The following is a 16641-nucleotide window of genomic DNA, read 5'->3' on the forward strand; positions in this document are numbered from 1 at the left end:
GCTAACGTTTCTTTTTTTTCGACACGGAGTTTTGCTCTTGTTGCCCAGGCTGGAGTGCAATGGCATGATCTCGGCTCACTGCAACTTCTGCCTCCTGGGTTCAAGCGATTCTTCTGCCTCAGCCTCCCAAGTAGCTGGGATTACAGGCGCATGTCACCACGCCCAGTTAATTTTTGTATTTTTAGTAGAGATGGGGTTGCACCATGTTGGCCGGGCTGGTGTCCAACTCCTTACCTCAGGTGATCCACCCACCTTAGCTGCCCAAAGTGCTGGGATTACAAGTGTAAGCCACCATGCCCGGCCAAGTCAACATTTCAAAATCCAGAAGCATTTCAGCTTCTTTTAAAACCTCAGAACATATGGTGACATCGGGCCCTTATTTTTTCCTGGGATCTGGATTGTGGTTGCTAGTGAACACCGCCTTTACCGAGGGTGCTGGCCAGGTTACCACAGCTTCCACTGCTCACACTGGATTTGAATATCCAGTTAAATACATGAGCCCCTCTAGATATTTGTGTCTGTCTGGTTTTGTACAAATACATAAAAACAGCAATAAGAAAAGTTTTAAGAAGTCATAAAATTTCATTGTAGTTTTAGCGGGTCATGGGCAATTGAAAGAGACAGTCTCTTTGGCCTTAAGGAAGGGGAACATTCAACTGTAAGTGATTAGTTCAACAAATATTTAGTGAGTGCCTACTATGTGCCAGGCATTGTGGATTTAAGAGTGCAAGCTGCATCTGGTTCCTTCTCCCCTAGAACATGCTGTATAGTGGCAGAGACAAATTAGCAAAGAGACAAGGATGGTATGACAATATGACATAGTATGACATATGACAATATGACTTAGATGGGAAAGTTCAAGGTAGTTTAGGAGTATACACTTGACTGGGTTAGAGAATACCTCAGGAAAAAGTGAAAGTATCTACTGAGGCCTAAAGGATCAGGAAGACATAACCACATGCAATGAAAGTAAAGATATTCCACGTAGGGGAAGTAGCATGTACACAATCTCAGGATTGTCCCTGATTATGGACATGGTGTGTTCCCATATTAAGTTTGGTGTTCTGGAACATAAAGTAGGGGCCAGAGACTTGAGAAGAGATGAAGCTAAAGAGAAAAGCTACTGAGAGGTGAAGCCAGCTGGGTTTCTGGGTTGACTGGGGACTTGGAGAACTTTTCTGTCTAGCTAAAGGATTGTAAATGAAACAATCAGCACTCTGCGTCTAGCTAAAGGTTTGTAAACGCACCAATCAGCTCTCTGTAAAATGGACCAATCAGCAGGATGTGGGTGGGGCCAAATAAGGGAATAAAAGCTCGCCTTGCTGCAACTGGTTAGGGTCACCTTCCATGCCATGGAAGCTTTGTTCTTTCGCTTTTCACAATAAGTATTGCTGCTCCTCACTCTTTGGGTCCGCACTACCTTTATGAGCTGTAACACTCACTGTGAAGGTCTGCAGCTTCACTCCTGAAGTCAGCAAGACAACGAACCCACCAGGAGAAACCAACAACTCCGGGCACGCCACGTTTAAGAGCTGTAACACTCACTGCGAAGGTCTGTGACTTCACTCCTGAAGTCAGCAAGACCGCGAACCCACCAGAAGGAAGAAACTCTGGACACATCTGAACACCTGAAGGAACAAACTCTGGACACACCATCTTTAAGAACTGTAACACTCACCGCAAGGGTCCACGGCTTCTTTCTTGAAGTCAGCGAGACCAAGAACCCACTGGAAGGAACCAATTCTGGACACACTAGGACCAGACCTAAAGGACCTGCTGAGCAAATCTTAGGTTTTTAAACGAAGGGCAATGAGATAATCAGCCAAGGCGACTGAAGAAAGCCTGGGGATTGCTGACTAGAGTTAAAAAGACTAGAGGCATGGAGACAGACTAGGAAGCCATGGCAAGAATCCAGGCAAGAGATGCTGGAGGTCTGAGTGAGGGAGTAAAATCAGAAGGTCTTGGTTATTGATTAGATGTGTGTAGTGAGAAAAGAAATCAAGAATGACTTTTAGGTGTCTGATCTAGTGATTGGGGCCTGGTGGTCCACCAGAAAGAGAATACAGGAAGAAACAGTTTATCATGGGCGTGTTGTGGACATGTTGAGTTTGAGGTACAGCCTCAGCATATGGTACTATACACTGGGTGTATTAAGCAGGGTTCTCTAGAGGGACAGAACTAATGGAATTTTATATATATATATATATATATATATATATATATATATATATATGGGGACGTTTATTAAGCATTAATAAATAAATATTAAGCATTAACTCACATGAACCCAAGGTCCAACATTAGGCCGTTTGCAGGCTGAGGAGGAAGGAGAGCCAGTCTGAGTTCCAAAACTGAAGAACTTGGAGTTCGATGCATGGGAGAAAGATGTAGGCTGGGAGGCTAAGCCAGTCTCCCTTATCACATTTTTCTGCCTGCTTCTATTCTAGCCACGCTAGCAGCTGATTAGATTGTGTCCATCCAGATTAAGGGTGGGTCTGCCTTTCCCAGCCCACTGACTCAAATGTTAATCCTCCTTTGGCAACACCCTCACAGACACACCTAGGATCAATACTCTGTATCCTTCAATCCAATCAAGTCAACACTCAGTATTAACCATCACACTGGGTATTGCTTTCAAGCTAGGAGAGAGACCTGGATTGGAGATAAAGATTTAGAAGACTTGCTCACCAAAACCTTCCCTCTCAAGACCTGTGCATTATTTATTTATTATTCTGTCTTTGATAAACATTGTTTTCTGAACACATATCATTTGCCTCCCTCTGTAGCCCTTTCAATAATTTTTGTTATCCTTTGCAGTAACTTTCCCAAGTGATTTATGTTTCATGTACTTTCGTCTTGTATTCTAAAGATTCTTCAGGCGTCAAGTGTGTTATTTTTAGGTCAGCTGCAGCTTATAACAATAATCTCTAAACTGGCTTTACAGTTCTGAAATTAAATCCCTACTGACTGTCCCTTGAACTGATTTTTTCTAGCATCAGCAAAGTCACAGAGTGTTTCCCTAAAAGAGAAAGCATTTACTCAGAAACTGTATATTAAAGTCCAGGCTGAAAAATGCAAACATGAGTAAGTTGTTCTTATTCTTCAGAAACTTGGGCAGTTGCAAATGCGTATTTATAATTAATATATATGAGTAATGGGCAGTGGGGCATGAGGGGAAAGGACGAAGTTCTGTTAGAGGATGACAAAGTATTTTGCAAGTTTACAGGGAGGGGAAGGTCATTTCATACAGTGACTCATGGAAGACTTTATGGAGAATATGGCATTTTAGATTGGCCAGATGGAAACCAAAAAGAAGATACTAGGGCCAGCATATGCCCTGTTTTAAGAGGCAGCAGTACACAACGCTGATCGTTTTTGCTATGTGGGAATATTATCAGCCCATTGTTTAGTTTTGCTTTTTTAAAGGAAACTGGAAACTCAGATTTTATATGAAATCTCTTGACTTTAAAATTTAGGCTCAGACTCTTTCTAAGCATTGTGTAGACCAAATAAACAACTTCCTGTGAGCCCGAAGCAGTCTACAAAATACCATAACCTCTGATATAGGACTTTTTTAAATGTAAGAGGTATGATCTTAATGCAACCACTGTTTATTGAGCAAAGCACTGTGGTAGGTATAGCTTATACCAACAACCCATTCCCTACCCTTTAGGGAGCTCTGCTTAGTTGCAGAGAAAAACCAGGTAGGGACTACTTCTATTTTTTGATTTTACCTTAACTATCACAGTGTCCTATATCTGTTGACACTGAAAAAATATTTGTTCTTTGGTATTTCTGCAACACAAGGACATCCAATACCTTGCCCTTTTTTTTCCTTGACCTCATCAATGCTGTTCATCTTTACCTCCCCCTCACTCTAACATCCGATTCCCATGGTCATATCCTTCTCTACCCAACCCCTACCCCTTTACCATACACTCTTTTGGGTATATTCAACTATATGAATTAGTGTCTCTACAAATATTCTGGTGTCCTACTGCAGCTGGCCTCTGAGTAGCATGTGACAGTCTTCTGGGGAGTTTCCTTTTACAATCCCCTAAGTAGCTGTTCCAGAACCTCACCATTTCACCTCATCCTTTACCCCACACCTGTTTCAAAGGTGACCTTTCCTCCAAAATCACAAAGAAACTGAAAGCTATTAGGTGTGAACTTCTTAATTTCTTCCTCTTCCCACATGCAGTATAATGTAAAGGTTAAGGACCAGAATCAGACTGCCTGGGTTCAAATTCTGGCTCTGCCACCTGCTATCTTGGTGGCCTTGGACAAGTTACTTAATCTCTCTTAGTACAATAGGGTTGTTGTAAGGATAAAGTAAAGTAGTCCATATAAAGTCTTTAGAAAAATGCCTGGCACAAAATAAGCACTCAATAAAGAAATGTTAGCAATTCTTATTATCAGTGGTATTATTACACATTTAATATTACTTTGTTAATATTATTACAGACTTACCTGCATCTTTACCTTTCCTCCCATTCCTGTTTTTCTAATGCCGGCTTCTCTATCTCGACAAAGTCTGACCTCTTAGACCTCTGCTCTCCTATATGTTTAATCTCTCCCTATCTCCTAATGTTACCCCTTAGCATGTAGTAGAAAACTGTCTGAATTAACCAGTTTTCCCTTCTTTTTCCCTGTCTGGCCGTTCTTTATAGCAACACTATTGAAAGAGTCATTAGAACTCCATGCCTCCAAGTTTCATTTACTTCTAAATCAAAGTGAGTGAAGCCCACTGTGATCTTGCTTCTGCACCTAGTCTATTGAAACAGTTGTTACTTAAGGTCATGGTTGACCTAATTTACATATGGAGTTGGCCTAGCCAAACCTTTAGCCAGGATGAACCCTGCCACCCATTTCTTTGGGCCGGCGTTGAGCAGCTGAACATTGCTGGAGAATATTGCACAACTTTGTTGTCTGGCCTTGCTTCATGATTTCAACCTCAGATCGGCACTTAATGCTGCCCAACAACCCTTCTTTGTTTCTTTAGTAGTTCACCGTTCCACTCCCCAAGATGACTGTTTTATACCTTTTATTCTCTTGTCAGGCCTCTCGTACCCTGTCGCCATACTCTCAGCTGATGACTTTGTTTATATTTAAGGCAGTAGAAGTCATTGGGTAATGAACTTCCTTGCCTTCCTACCAGAAAACCTACCAATCTGCTGGAATGTGAACCCAGCTTCTCTCTCTTATTTCATGAAATGGAAGAAGCCCAGTTCCTCCACTAGAGCTCAGGATCTCCAAGCCCTCTCACCTTCTATAATTATTTCTATCCCTCTCCCCATGTCTCCTATTAGGAATCATTTCCTTTCTGGTAAGACTGTTCTCATCAGCTTTCAAGCCCTTCCATATCTGGCCCCTACAAATTTATCTTCTGCCACCCTCAGCACTTCCTCACTTCTGCTCCAGCCAGCTGATCTTCTACCTGTGAAATACTTACTCACTTCAGAGCCTTCACACTTGCTGTTTCCTCTGCCTGGAGTACTTGCCTCTCCCAGCACAAAACCTTTCACACGCACACATAGTCATTCATCACACACTGGCTTAGATCATGTCTTTTAGGTCCTAGATTAAATGCCACCTGCTCAGAGAGGCCTTCCTTGACTGCCTTAATCAAAGTTGATCCCTGCCATTTTTCTCCAAATCCCTTGTTTGTTTCCTTCTTGGCACTTTTTACAATTTACTTGTGTATTCTTCTGTTTACTTTTTAAAAACTCCTCCCTAGAATGTGAATTCTTTTAGGTCAGGCCCTGGGAATTCAGGTCTAGTTTATGGCTGAATTCCCAGGGCCTAGAAGAGTGTTCAGCACATGGTAATATTTCTGACCCACATCCCAGGGAATGATATCCACTCAGCTACTCAGCTGAGCACACACTTGGGAGTCTTTGAAGCCTTTCTTTCTCTCCTTCAGTTTTCTCACCCCAAGTCCTTTATCTGCCAAATGCATCTTCACAGTCCGTGCCTTCCAACTTCCTTTTTAAACTCTTTCAGCAGCCTCCCTGCTCTGCTGAGCTTTTGCTTTCTTGGCCACTGCCTTTCAGCCTCTTTCCTTTACTGCCACTGTGCAAGTGTTTCAAAAACAGACTCTTATCACATATCTTATGTTTCAAACTCCTTGGTGGTTTTCAGTCATCCGTAAAATATAGGCCAAAGCCCTGTGCATAGCATGGAAGACCCTTTAGACTCAGCCTCCCTTTTACCTCCATCCTGCAGAACGTAATTTATAACCACTTCCGGCTACTAAGCATCCTCTCTGACTGAAATACCCGTTCTCCTCTTCACCTACCCAGCATATACTCCCACCATCCTTCATTAAGACAGGTATAAACAATACCACATAGAACAAACTACTGGTGTTAATTCAGAAGTCTGGAGATCACTGATCCAGATTATTAATAGAAGGAGACTGATGCCCAGAAAGTATCACTGACTTGCCTTAGGGCACACAGCTAGTGGGGGTCAAAGCTAAAAACAGGCTCCATGTCTTCTGATTTCTAGTCAACACTTGACTGATAAGGAGGAGGAGGAGGGTTTTTAAGTGCAGTGAAGGTAGAAGGGAGAGCTGGGGCATTCAAGTAAAGAAAACCAAGATGCACAGAGAGACAAGTGCAACAAATGTGCAGAATGAAACAAAGACCAAGGACAGAGAGAAAGTACAACACATCTTTACTGTGCCTGCATTCAGTCCCTTCCTGAGGCCAGTGTCAGGAAAATAAGTGAAAGACTTTGAAGCAAACAAAAAGAGTATTTACGGGGTGTTTGGAGTTATCATTATGATATTTTACAACTGTCAGTTGTGGAATCCTGACAGTTACGCAGGTAATTATTGTTTATGGAAATGCAAGTTGTGTTCAATGGAGATTCATTTTATTGTTAACCCGTGGACAGTGTCCAATTTTGCTAAGTCAGGATTCCTCGTTACTTATATATGTATATTTTGAATTCTCCCTTTGAATCAGTTGTGACATCTTACTAGTCTCCCCGTTTATTGATGAGTTAGTAATAGCTTTCATGCATGTTATTTTATACTTGTATGAGAGTCTCTCAGGAAAACATGTATGTATCTGAGGAATATATGCCTGTATTTGCTTAAGTTGAAAGAAAAGATGGGGGAGGGGATTAGAGCCATTGTTGGCTGTGAGTAGTATCTCAGAGACAAGCCAGGCTGATTTCCTTAAAATAACTAGATTGAAAAATGGGAAAAATAATGTACCGAATCAAAACGTGTTAGATGTTAATGATTTTGATATGTATAAAATGCTGTTAAATGTGTTTCCTCCTCACTGTATAACCTCTACTATAAATAGTTGATTGTAATCAATCTTTAGATACACATTTCAAAATTATTATTACAATTGAAAACCAGATCTAACAATAATAGGAAAGTAATATTGACATCCAGTGGAGAACTAGATACCAACTAAACCTTTCCTTGTCAATTCTTGTTAAAATATATGTTCTGGCAGTTCCTTTCTTCTGGACAGTTTAAATGACTTCATTTTCACCAAGTATATCTCTGTTGGTGCCTGCTAAGTGATAATTCTCTTTGAAATTTTAATTTTATGGGTCTCAAGGATTGAAAATGTATTAACAGCAGCTGCCTTGTCATTGTTATTACTGTAGCTTGAAGCTAGCTAATTGCTGTAATACTCAGCACTGGAAAAGACAAAAGAGAAAGGGGAGACCTGTAATAAAAGACCATTTTCTGTAATGTTTGCAATTTGCTGTGCAAATTGATAGTTTTAAGGGTTGGAAGACTGCAGGAGTCTTCCCATTAGCTGTACTTTAAGATGATCAAAATATCACTTATATCCCTAAATAAGGAAATAGGAAATTATGCAGGCATAGGTAATTTGGGCTAGATTTCTTAAGGACAGGTATAAGAAATACCAACAGTTTTTCCTTAATAACTCCTGTCATATTCCCTCCCTAAGGAGATGCCATCCTAACTGCTGTTAGGGGGTTTGGGGCAAGGACTCTTTCTGGCTACTTCCTGCTGAAAAGGGACATCAAGTGGGGAACAACAGCTAGGGCTCCTCCTGGGGTTGATCTAAGGGTCCTCGGAAGAGTGGCATGTCCGTGTGTGGTTCGGTTTGCAGCACCATTTGGTTTGATTGCTTCTAGGCAAAAGGAAATGATTTGAGTCATAGTATTGAGTATGCAAGGTCCAAATATTAATACAAGACATATAAGTAAGAGGGGGCTTAATAAAGGAGCTAACAAATTCCATAAAGAAAACTAGAATTCATTAAAGAGGAATTGTAGGCACCCGGGGCTGAAGCCTGCATGTTCTTGTAGCCTGTTAATGATTTTGATTTGATCTTTAAGTACCTGTAGATTTTCCTCTGCTTTACTAGAGGTGTTAATCCAGAAGCAGCATGTTTTATTTATAAGTGCACAGGTACCTCCTACTTCAGCTATAAGGACGTCTAAGCCCTGTCCTGTGCTACTACTGAGGTGAAACAGTCTGTAGATTGCTGTTGTGCCTCTATGGCACCTACAGTTGCCTTCTACCCTTGTTGCATCGTAATAGAAATATTAAGTACTGATCTTTCAAGGAGAGGGATGCCCGTAATCCAGACTAGACCTCTGGCTATAGAATTTCCCATTCATGGTTTTTCTAAGATGGGAGTCCTGTGCATGCCCTCCCCAGTCTGCTCTTTCAGTTAAATCTCCCTATGAGGGCATAGAAATGATAGATCTCTTTGTCCAGCATATTCAATGTAGTGTAGTCTCTAGAAAAGAGCCTAAGTTAGGGATAACCCCAGATGATGCTGCCATCTTTGTAGAATTTAAAAATAATAAGTCAGGAACTAGTGCTACTATAGTATAAGTTTCCTTCCAGTGCCTTGGGAGGATTAAATATATCCAGGAGCCACAAAAAACAAACAAACAAAAAAAAGTGCTGTTCCTTGAAGGGACGGTTCTAAGTTGTGGCTTGTGAGAGACACCAGCAGATTTTTCTTGTATCATAGAAGTTTCCCTTCTTTACATATAATAGGGGCATCCTTGGGATGAGGATATCCATAGTTATGATATTTACGATGCCATTTGGAATTTGACATGCCAAGTGAGAAGCGTCCAACTGACAAATGGAGTTTCGAAGAATTAAAGACATAATATGCCCTGGCCAATATCACAGATGATCCTGTGGCAGGGGCTGTCAGTCCAGATGCCTCCAGTTCGCCACAGATGTGTAAGCTGTTACTATTAGCAAACATCATACAAGGGCCTGGAATTCCATAAGGGGGCATATTCGGAAAGGCCCATGTTTACATTATAGTTAAGGTGGTTACTTAGAGCATGCCATTCCCATCGGGACTTCCAACCAGAATGAGAGGCTAGATTCTGAAAGCCCCCCAACTAGGGCTTCTGATCCTTTTAGATCACCCTTGTTGCACTCTCCTCCGTAAATATTTGAACTATCAGCAATTACAAGTGTGATGTTAAAATATCTGAGATCTCCCAAGCATGGTCCTTCCTCGCTGCTTTTAAAGCAGAGGGAGGCATTTGCTATTACTGGGCTTTGTCCCAGCTGAGGATGTGAAGCTTATCTTTGGGCAGAGTGTTCTCCGGCACTGGGAGCAGAGTGTTGCCCCCATACCATGTCCAATTTATGCCTGGTAGGTCTTTAAGGGTAAAAGTGAAGCCAATAAAGGGAATCCTAAGACGGTGAATTGCTGGTCATTGTAAGTTTCTTTAGCGTCACTGAACTGAGCAAACCACTTAGGATGGACCCAATCATTAGTCTTGATGTACAGGTGGACCATGGCAGGTATTGCAGGAGCTAAAGGGTGTGATGTATTACTAAGTCCGATAAAGAGTCCTAATGGACTAAGTGATAGTAAAATGCTCGTATTTACTTCCTTTTCGTAACTATTATTCCTGCTATGAGGATAATAATTAAGCAGAATGCTACAGTAATTGAGATTCTCTGTCTGATATTCCACCCTGAGGATGCTACAGCATATAGTCCTACTCCAAATAGTAGAGTGAGTAAAACAGTCCTGCAAGAGTGGCATAGTAAATAATTTCCATCAAAAAGAAGTTATAATATTTGGCAGCGAATCTCAAAAGGAGAGGAGGAAACGACAAGAAGTATTTGGTGAGGTAGGGGTGAGACTAAGATGAGTAATTTTCATTCAGTTACTTATCTTTTGTGATTTTCAGCTTAAGATCTCCTATTTCTTTACATTGATATTCAAGGCATTCCTCTGTGCTGTCAGGGGTTGCTCCCTCAGGTCTCCAGGCTTTCCCACAAATATAATATATCCAGGAGTGGATTCCTGTAACTTTTATTGCCTAGGGGCTTGAAAGAGGAACAGTGTAAGGTTCTTCCCAGCTTGGGCTTAGGGAAGGAGAGAGAGAAGGGAGAGCCTTTACCAGTACCAAATCTCCTGGGTTAAATAGAGGTAGTCCAGTTTCCTGGGGTTGGGCTTTTGCTAGTTGTGCTAATTCCTGTTGAAAGTGAGCCAGAGAGGTTACATGCTTAACTAGCTCAGAGGTTTCCTGATCTAATAGAAAATCATTGGTAAGGAAAGCCCATCTGTACAGCATCTCAAAAGGGCTAAGACCTAGTTTTGAAGGGGTATTTCTTATTCGTAGTAAGGCCATGGGAAGAAGAGTGATCCAAGGAAGGTGAGTTTCTTGGGATAATTTTCTGAGGTGTCTGTTGATAATATCATTAGTTTTCTCTACCTTCCCTGAGAATTGGGGTCTCTAAGCACAGTGGAGATGACATTCTATGCCTAGTGCTTTCGAGACCCCTTGTGTGACAGCTGCCTTAGACGAGGGCCCATTGTCACTTTGAAGGTACTTCGGTAGACCAAAGCAGGAAGTTATTTCATTAGCTAACATTTTTATTACCTCAGAGGCTCTTTGTGTATGGCATGGAAATGCTTCTACCCAGTCATGAAGGTGTCTACCTGTTCCAGCAGGTATTGAATGCCCCTTGTCTATTTGCCAGTCTTCCCCTGGATAACTTGCCGTTCTTTGGGTTTGAGGAGGAAGGAGTCACCTGTTCAGGGGATTATTTTTAAGACAGACTTCACAAGTATTAACAACTTGCTTGATTGTTTTTAGTAAGTTCTCTCCTGAAAACAATATCTGGGCACATTGATAAGTTTTATCCTTTCCCAAGTGAAAAGCTTGGTGAAGGGTTTTAAGGATTTTCCGTTGGCCAGAGGCTGGCAAGTGGTGTTTGCCATCCTCTGACTGTAGCCATCCTGAGGACTAAAAGGTATACCCTCGAGACGAAGTGGTCCATTGTATTTCTGTAGGGGAGTACTGAGGTTTAATTTCTCTTATGGAGCCTTCCCAGATTAGAGGGGTATGAAGTGTGTTGATGCCTTGAGGCTTCCTTGCCACTAATCAGCTAATCTGGATCCTTCGGCTACTTCATCTGTTCCCTTTTGATGTCCCTTACAATGCATCACTGCTATTTCTTGTGTAAGGAAAACTGAAGATAATAACCTGTTAATTTCCTGGTGATGTTTTATAGGAAGTCCATTGGTGGTAAGGAAATGCCTTTCCTTCCAAATGGCAGCATGAGCATGGAGAACCAGGAAAGCATACTTGGAATCAGTGTAGATGTTAGTTACCTTTCCTTTGCTTAATTTAATTGCTTTTGTAAGAGCTGTTAGCTCAGCTAATTGAGCACTTGTGCCTGGAGGGAGAGATGCACTTTTGATGACGTCATTTAGAGTGACCACTGCTTACGCATATTCCTTGTTCTGCAAAAGAGCTCCCATCTGTGAAGAGGAACCCATACTGAGTTCTCTAGGGAAGTTTCTCCAGTATCTTCCCTGGCTGCATAGGTGTGTACTATGATTTGTTCATAGTCATGCTCAGGTTCCCCAGTTTCCTCGGGGAAGAAGGTGGCCGGATTTGGATGAGAACAAGTCTTTAATTGGATGTTGGAACCTTCTAACAGCAGGGCCTGATATGTAAGGAGTTGGCTATCTGTTAGCCCAAAGGCTCCCCGCTAGAGTGCAATAGTCCTGCCGTGTTATTTGGGTTGTAAACAGTTAAATCATTTCCTAGGATTAGTTTGGAGGCTTCTGGGACCAGTAGAGCCACTGAGGCAATGGCTTAGAGACATGCTGGCCACCCTTTAGCCACCAAATCAAGCTCCCTGCTTAGGTAACCCATTGGCTGTTGAGCTAGTCCTCGGGCCTGTGTTAAAACTCCCAGGGCCATTCCCTTACTTTCTGATACATACAGATTGAAGGCCTTCCCTACAGGAAGGCTGAGGGCTGGTGCCTTGAGCAAGGCTTGCTTTAGCTGGTTGAAGGTGTTTTAAGCTTCAGGTTCCCAGGTTAAAAGATGAGTTTTAGCTCCCTGAGCTTCTTTTATGAAGTTATGTAATGGACGGGCTATTTCACCATACCCAGGTATCCATAGTCTACAAAATCCTGTAGTGCCCCAAAATCCTCTTAGTTGCTTGAGGGTTTGGGGGTGAGGGAAGGAGGAAATAGGCTTAATCTTCTCTTCCCCTAATACTCTGGTCCCCTTGGACAGTACTAATCCTAGGTACTTCACTGAGGTTTTGCAGAGCTGGACCTTGGATTTTGAAACCTTATGTCCTCTGTTAGCTAAGAAGTTGAGAAGAGCTTCAGTGCCTTCCTGAGAAGCTTCCTCAGTTGGGGCACAGAACAGAATATTATCAACTAATGCAAGACCCTAACTTGAGAATGAGAGAACTCAGAAATGTCTTGTGACAGTGTCTGTCCAAACAGATGAGGACTATCTCAAAATCCCTGAGGCAACACTGTCTGGGTTAACTGGGCAGTCTGGCCAGAGGGATCTTCAAAGGCAAACAGATATTGAGAATCAGGATGTAATGGTATGCAGAAAAAGGCATCCTTTAAATCTAGGACTGTAAACCATCTAGTTCCCTCAGGTATTTGAGTTAACAAGGTATAGGGATTAGGTACCACTGGATAGATTGGAACTACAGCTTCATTAATGAGGGAAAAGTCCTGAATTAGTCTCCATTCCCCATTGGGTTTCTGCACTCCTAATATTGGGGTGTTTCAGGGGCTATGAAAGGGTTTGAGGAGGTGAGGCCCTGCATCTTTAGGTTATTATTAATGGCTTCTAGCCCTTTCCTAGCCTCTGGGCCCAGGGGATACTGTCTCTGGTTAGGAAAAGAAGTGAGATCCTTAAGATAGGTCTGGACTGGCCTAGTGGTTATAGCTCGACCTATTCTTCCTTGAGTTGCCCACAGTTGTAGTTTAATGTTAGCTTCCATCAGGGGGAGACACAGAGTTTGTCCTGGGGCTAATACAGATGCTGGCCCTCATGCAAGCTAGACTATCTCCCTAAGAAAGGAGCAGGACTTTCAGCCCTGATTTTAAAAGCATGTGTAAATAGTAGGTTCCCCCATCTGCAGGTTAAGAGGTTGAGAAAAATACCAGGTTAGAGTTTTTCCTGAGACGCCCCTTACAGTCATACTATGGGAAGAGGGGAGGCCTGGTTTAGAGAGGAGAAGAGAGAGACTGGCTCCAGTATCCAGAAGGAGTTCATTCGTTCGTTCGTTCCTCCCTCTCTTCCTTCCTTCTTTCCTTCCTTCCTCCCTCCCTCCCTCCCTCCCTCCCTCCCTCCCTTCCTTCCTTCCTTCCTTCCTTCCTTCCTTCCTTCCTTCCTTCCATTTCCAGAATCACCTGAGGTTCCTGTGCTGTAGTGGTAGTCTGAGTTGCTGGAGCCAGGGATTTGAGCCCCGGGACCCATCGGTCCTGCTGGACCATCTGTGAGACTGGTTCTGAACCCAGTGACCTCCATCTCTGGGGGCAGTTCTGTCTCCAGTGGCCTCCGCCACAGGCTGGACAGGGTCGAGGTGGCTTTGTCTTGCTACCTGGACATTCTTTCTTAAAATGCCCTGACTTGCCACATCAATAACAACTAGTGGATGTACCTAGGGGATCCTGGACTTTGCAAATTTGCACCACTGCTACTAGAACCTCTGTTGTCTTCTTGTATTTCCTTTCCTTTTATTGGGCTTCCTCCTGATCCCTATTGTAAAAGACCAAAGTGGCTTTCTCAGGAGGTTTTCTAGGGTACTATCTGGCCCTGTAGCTTGCTTTTATAGTTTCCTTTTAATATCGGGAGCTACCTGTGTAATAAACTTGTCCTTGAGAATGAGCTGTCCCTTGATTGAATCAGGGCCTAATATGTATGTTTTATTAGTGCCTCTCTCAGCCTTTCCATAAAGACTATGAGATTCTCGTCTGGTCTTTAGTCTATCATAGACAGTTTAGAGTAATTGAGAGGTTTGGCTCTGGTTTTCCATGGGCCCTCTAATACACACATTGAAGGTGCTTCCTTTTCTATTCATCTCCTGAGTTATTGGGGTTCCAATCAGGGGTGTCTACCAGAACTGCTTCCCTTCATAGTGGGAATGGAGTTTTCACTTCTTCCTCACCTTCCCTATCTCCTCTTTGTCTCCTTGGTCTGCTATAGGAGGCATGTTACTCATCTCCATATTTTTCTGCTGCCTGCAGAACTGCCTGCTTTTCAGCTGCAATGAGTGTCTAACATAGCAGCAACATAACATCCCTCTATGTGAGGTCAAATACCTGAGTTAAATTTTGGAAAATTTCTATCTAACTACCTGGGTTGTCAGAAAATCGGCCTAAGTCTCCCTTTATTTGCTTAAGGTCCTGTAATGAAAAGGCAACTTGAACCCTCATGGCACCATTCCCATCAAGCATTTCCTGCAGAGGTAAGAGTGAAGTGGGGAGAGTAGGATATACTGGAGATGGTGGAGCTGGAGGAGCTGATGGTACAATTGGAGGGGACTGGAAGGGTTGGGACATTCAATAACTGTCTCAGATTGCTCCTTAGGAACCTGCTTTAGCACTGGGGAAGGCCTATGGGCTTGCCTGCCATGGCTGGTAAAGGAACTGGGTCAGTTGTGCAGAACTTGTAAAGGTCTGGGTTTCACAGGGCAAAGAACGTCTATACATATGGGACCACAGTCCATTTGCCCTTCTGTCTACAGAAAAGCTCTAACTGTTGGATGATATTAAAATCAAGGCTCCTCCAAGAAGGCCAGGTTTGTCTGTCCTCAAGATGGTAAGAAGGCCATGCCCTTGTGCAATAGATTATGAGGCACTTTTTCTTCAAAGTCTCAAGGTCCAAGCAGTCCCAGTGTTTTAAAATCCACTCCAGGGACTGCATGCTGAAGACAATCTGTTACCCATTTAGAAAGAGAAGTGAGAATAAAAGTGTCCTTTTAGTCTCCTTCCTTTCTGTATATGACCCAGGGTGGAGAAGAAAACAGTGGGAGCATCCCCCAACTATTTTCCCTCCCTGGTTCCTGGATCCCACCTCCCTGTTAAATGTGCAGCCCATGACTATAGGCGTGACCCTCCAAGCCATGGCACCAGAGGAACTAGACTTTTGGGCCTAGTTGCACTTCCCCAAGCAGCCCTAGTCCTCTGCTTATTATTTCCCTTCGACCTCCTAGACTTGTGTGACCTGTGTAACTCCCTAAAAGAAATGGATCTCAAGAAAAACTAGGTAATGGGGCAAGGCCCCTTTAATGGAGGGGGTGTGCTAGATTGAACTCTATATCCTGCTATTATGGCCCATGCTAAAGCATTTACCCTTAGAAAAATGGTTCCGGTTAACTTCTGGACTTAAAAATCCCCTTACTAGTTAAGTACTACCTTAATCGGAGACAGAATAGGTGCCTTTAAGGAATGTAGGAACCAAATGACCGTTTTCCTGCTGATGGGACAATATTGAGACTAAAATTTGGCCACACAGAAGACATTTAACCCCTATCTGTTGAAAGCAGAATTTTCCTGTTCACGGAAGAGGCTTAGAGCCCGATTTCTAGTGGTGCAAAAGGAAGCTGCAGTGTTACCATTTAAAAAAAAAAAAAGTGCCTCATGAAGAGGATTTCTATTTCCACTAGGTGGCACTGTTGGTTTAGAAATACTATGTGCTCGCGGCTGGGGCGGGTGGATCACAAGGTCAGGAGATCGAGACCATCCTGGCTAACACGGTGAAACCCCGTCTCCACTAAAAATGCAAACAGTTAGCTGGGCGCGGTGGCGGGGGCCTGTAGTCCCAGCTACTCGCGAGGCTGAGGCAAGAGAATGGTGTGAACCCGGGAGGCGGAGCTTGCAGTGAGCCAAATCGCGCCACTGCACTCCAGCCTGGGTGATAGAGTGAGACTCCGCCTCAAAAAAAAAAAAGAGAAAAGAAAAGAAATACTATGTGCTCGCTAGAGAAGCGGTAGAGAGACCTGGAAATGCCCTGCACTCTCCAGACCAAGGGCAGAGAGAGAGAGAGAGAGAGACGCTCACTCTGGGTGGGGGTAGGGAGGAGGGGGAGGAAAGGAACCCTCTTTTCCTAGAAGATTGCAACAGCATTCCTGAGCTAAACTCCTGGTTACTAAATTCCCGCACATTCTACACAGAGAGAGAGAAAGAGACCGTGGATAGAAAAAGAAGGAAAGTTTTGTGACAGGATAGCTGGGGATTCTCTGCCAAAACCCGAAATGGGCTGTTGGAGGCTGGGTCCAATCCAGAGGCCTTTGAATAACGCCAGGGTGTGCCCTGGCCAGAAATTTGCAGTTGCCTCAGAACTTTTCCCAGCCTCACCCAATGGTAAGGTTTC

The 16641-nt window shown here is 43.2% G+C and overlaps 1 protein-coding gene across 4 annotated transcripts in view; it reads left to right on the forward strand.

Annotated features, from left to right (window-relative positions):
- The window catches only part of API (APAF1 interacting protein), a 39658-nt gene that overhangs the window by 1336 nt on the left and 21681 nt on the right, over positions 1-16641 (forward strand). For 2 of the 4 annotated variants that reach the window (XM_011724081.2, XM_011724078.2), the window contains exon 2: positions 14670-14734. The exons of 1 other annotated variant lie outside the window; for it this stretch is intronic. In XM_011724081.2, coding sequence (XP_011722383.2) covers positions 14670-14734 — 65 coding nt within the window. Of the gene's footprint in view, positions 1-3065; positions 3085-14669; positions 14735-16641 lie in introns of those variants that run through there. One more of the 4 variants, XM_011724079.2, reaches the window with a different exon arrangement.

This window comes from Macaca nemestrina, chromosome 12 (genome assembly GCF_043159975.1).
Source record: "Macaca nemestrina isolate mMacNem1 chromosome 12, mMacNem.hap1, whole genome shotgun sequence".
Classification (NCBI taxonomy): domain Eukaryota; kingdom Metazoa; phylum Chordata; class Mammalia; order Primates; family Cercopithecidae; genus Macaca; species Macaca nemestrina.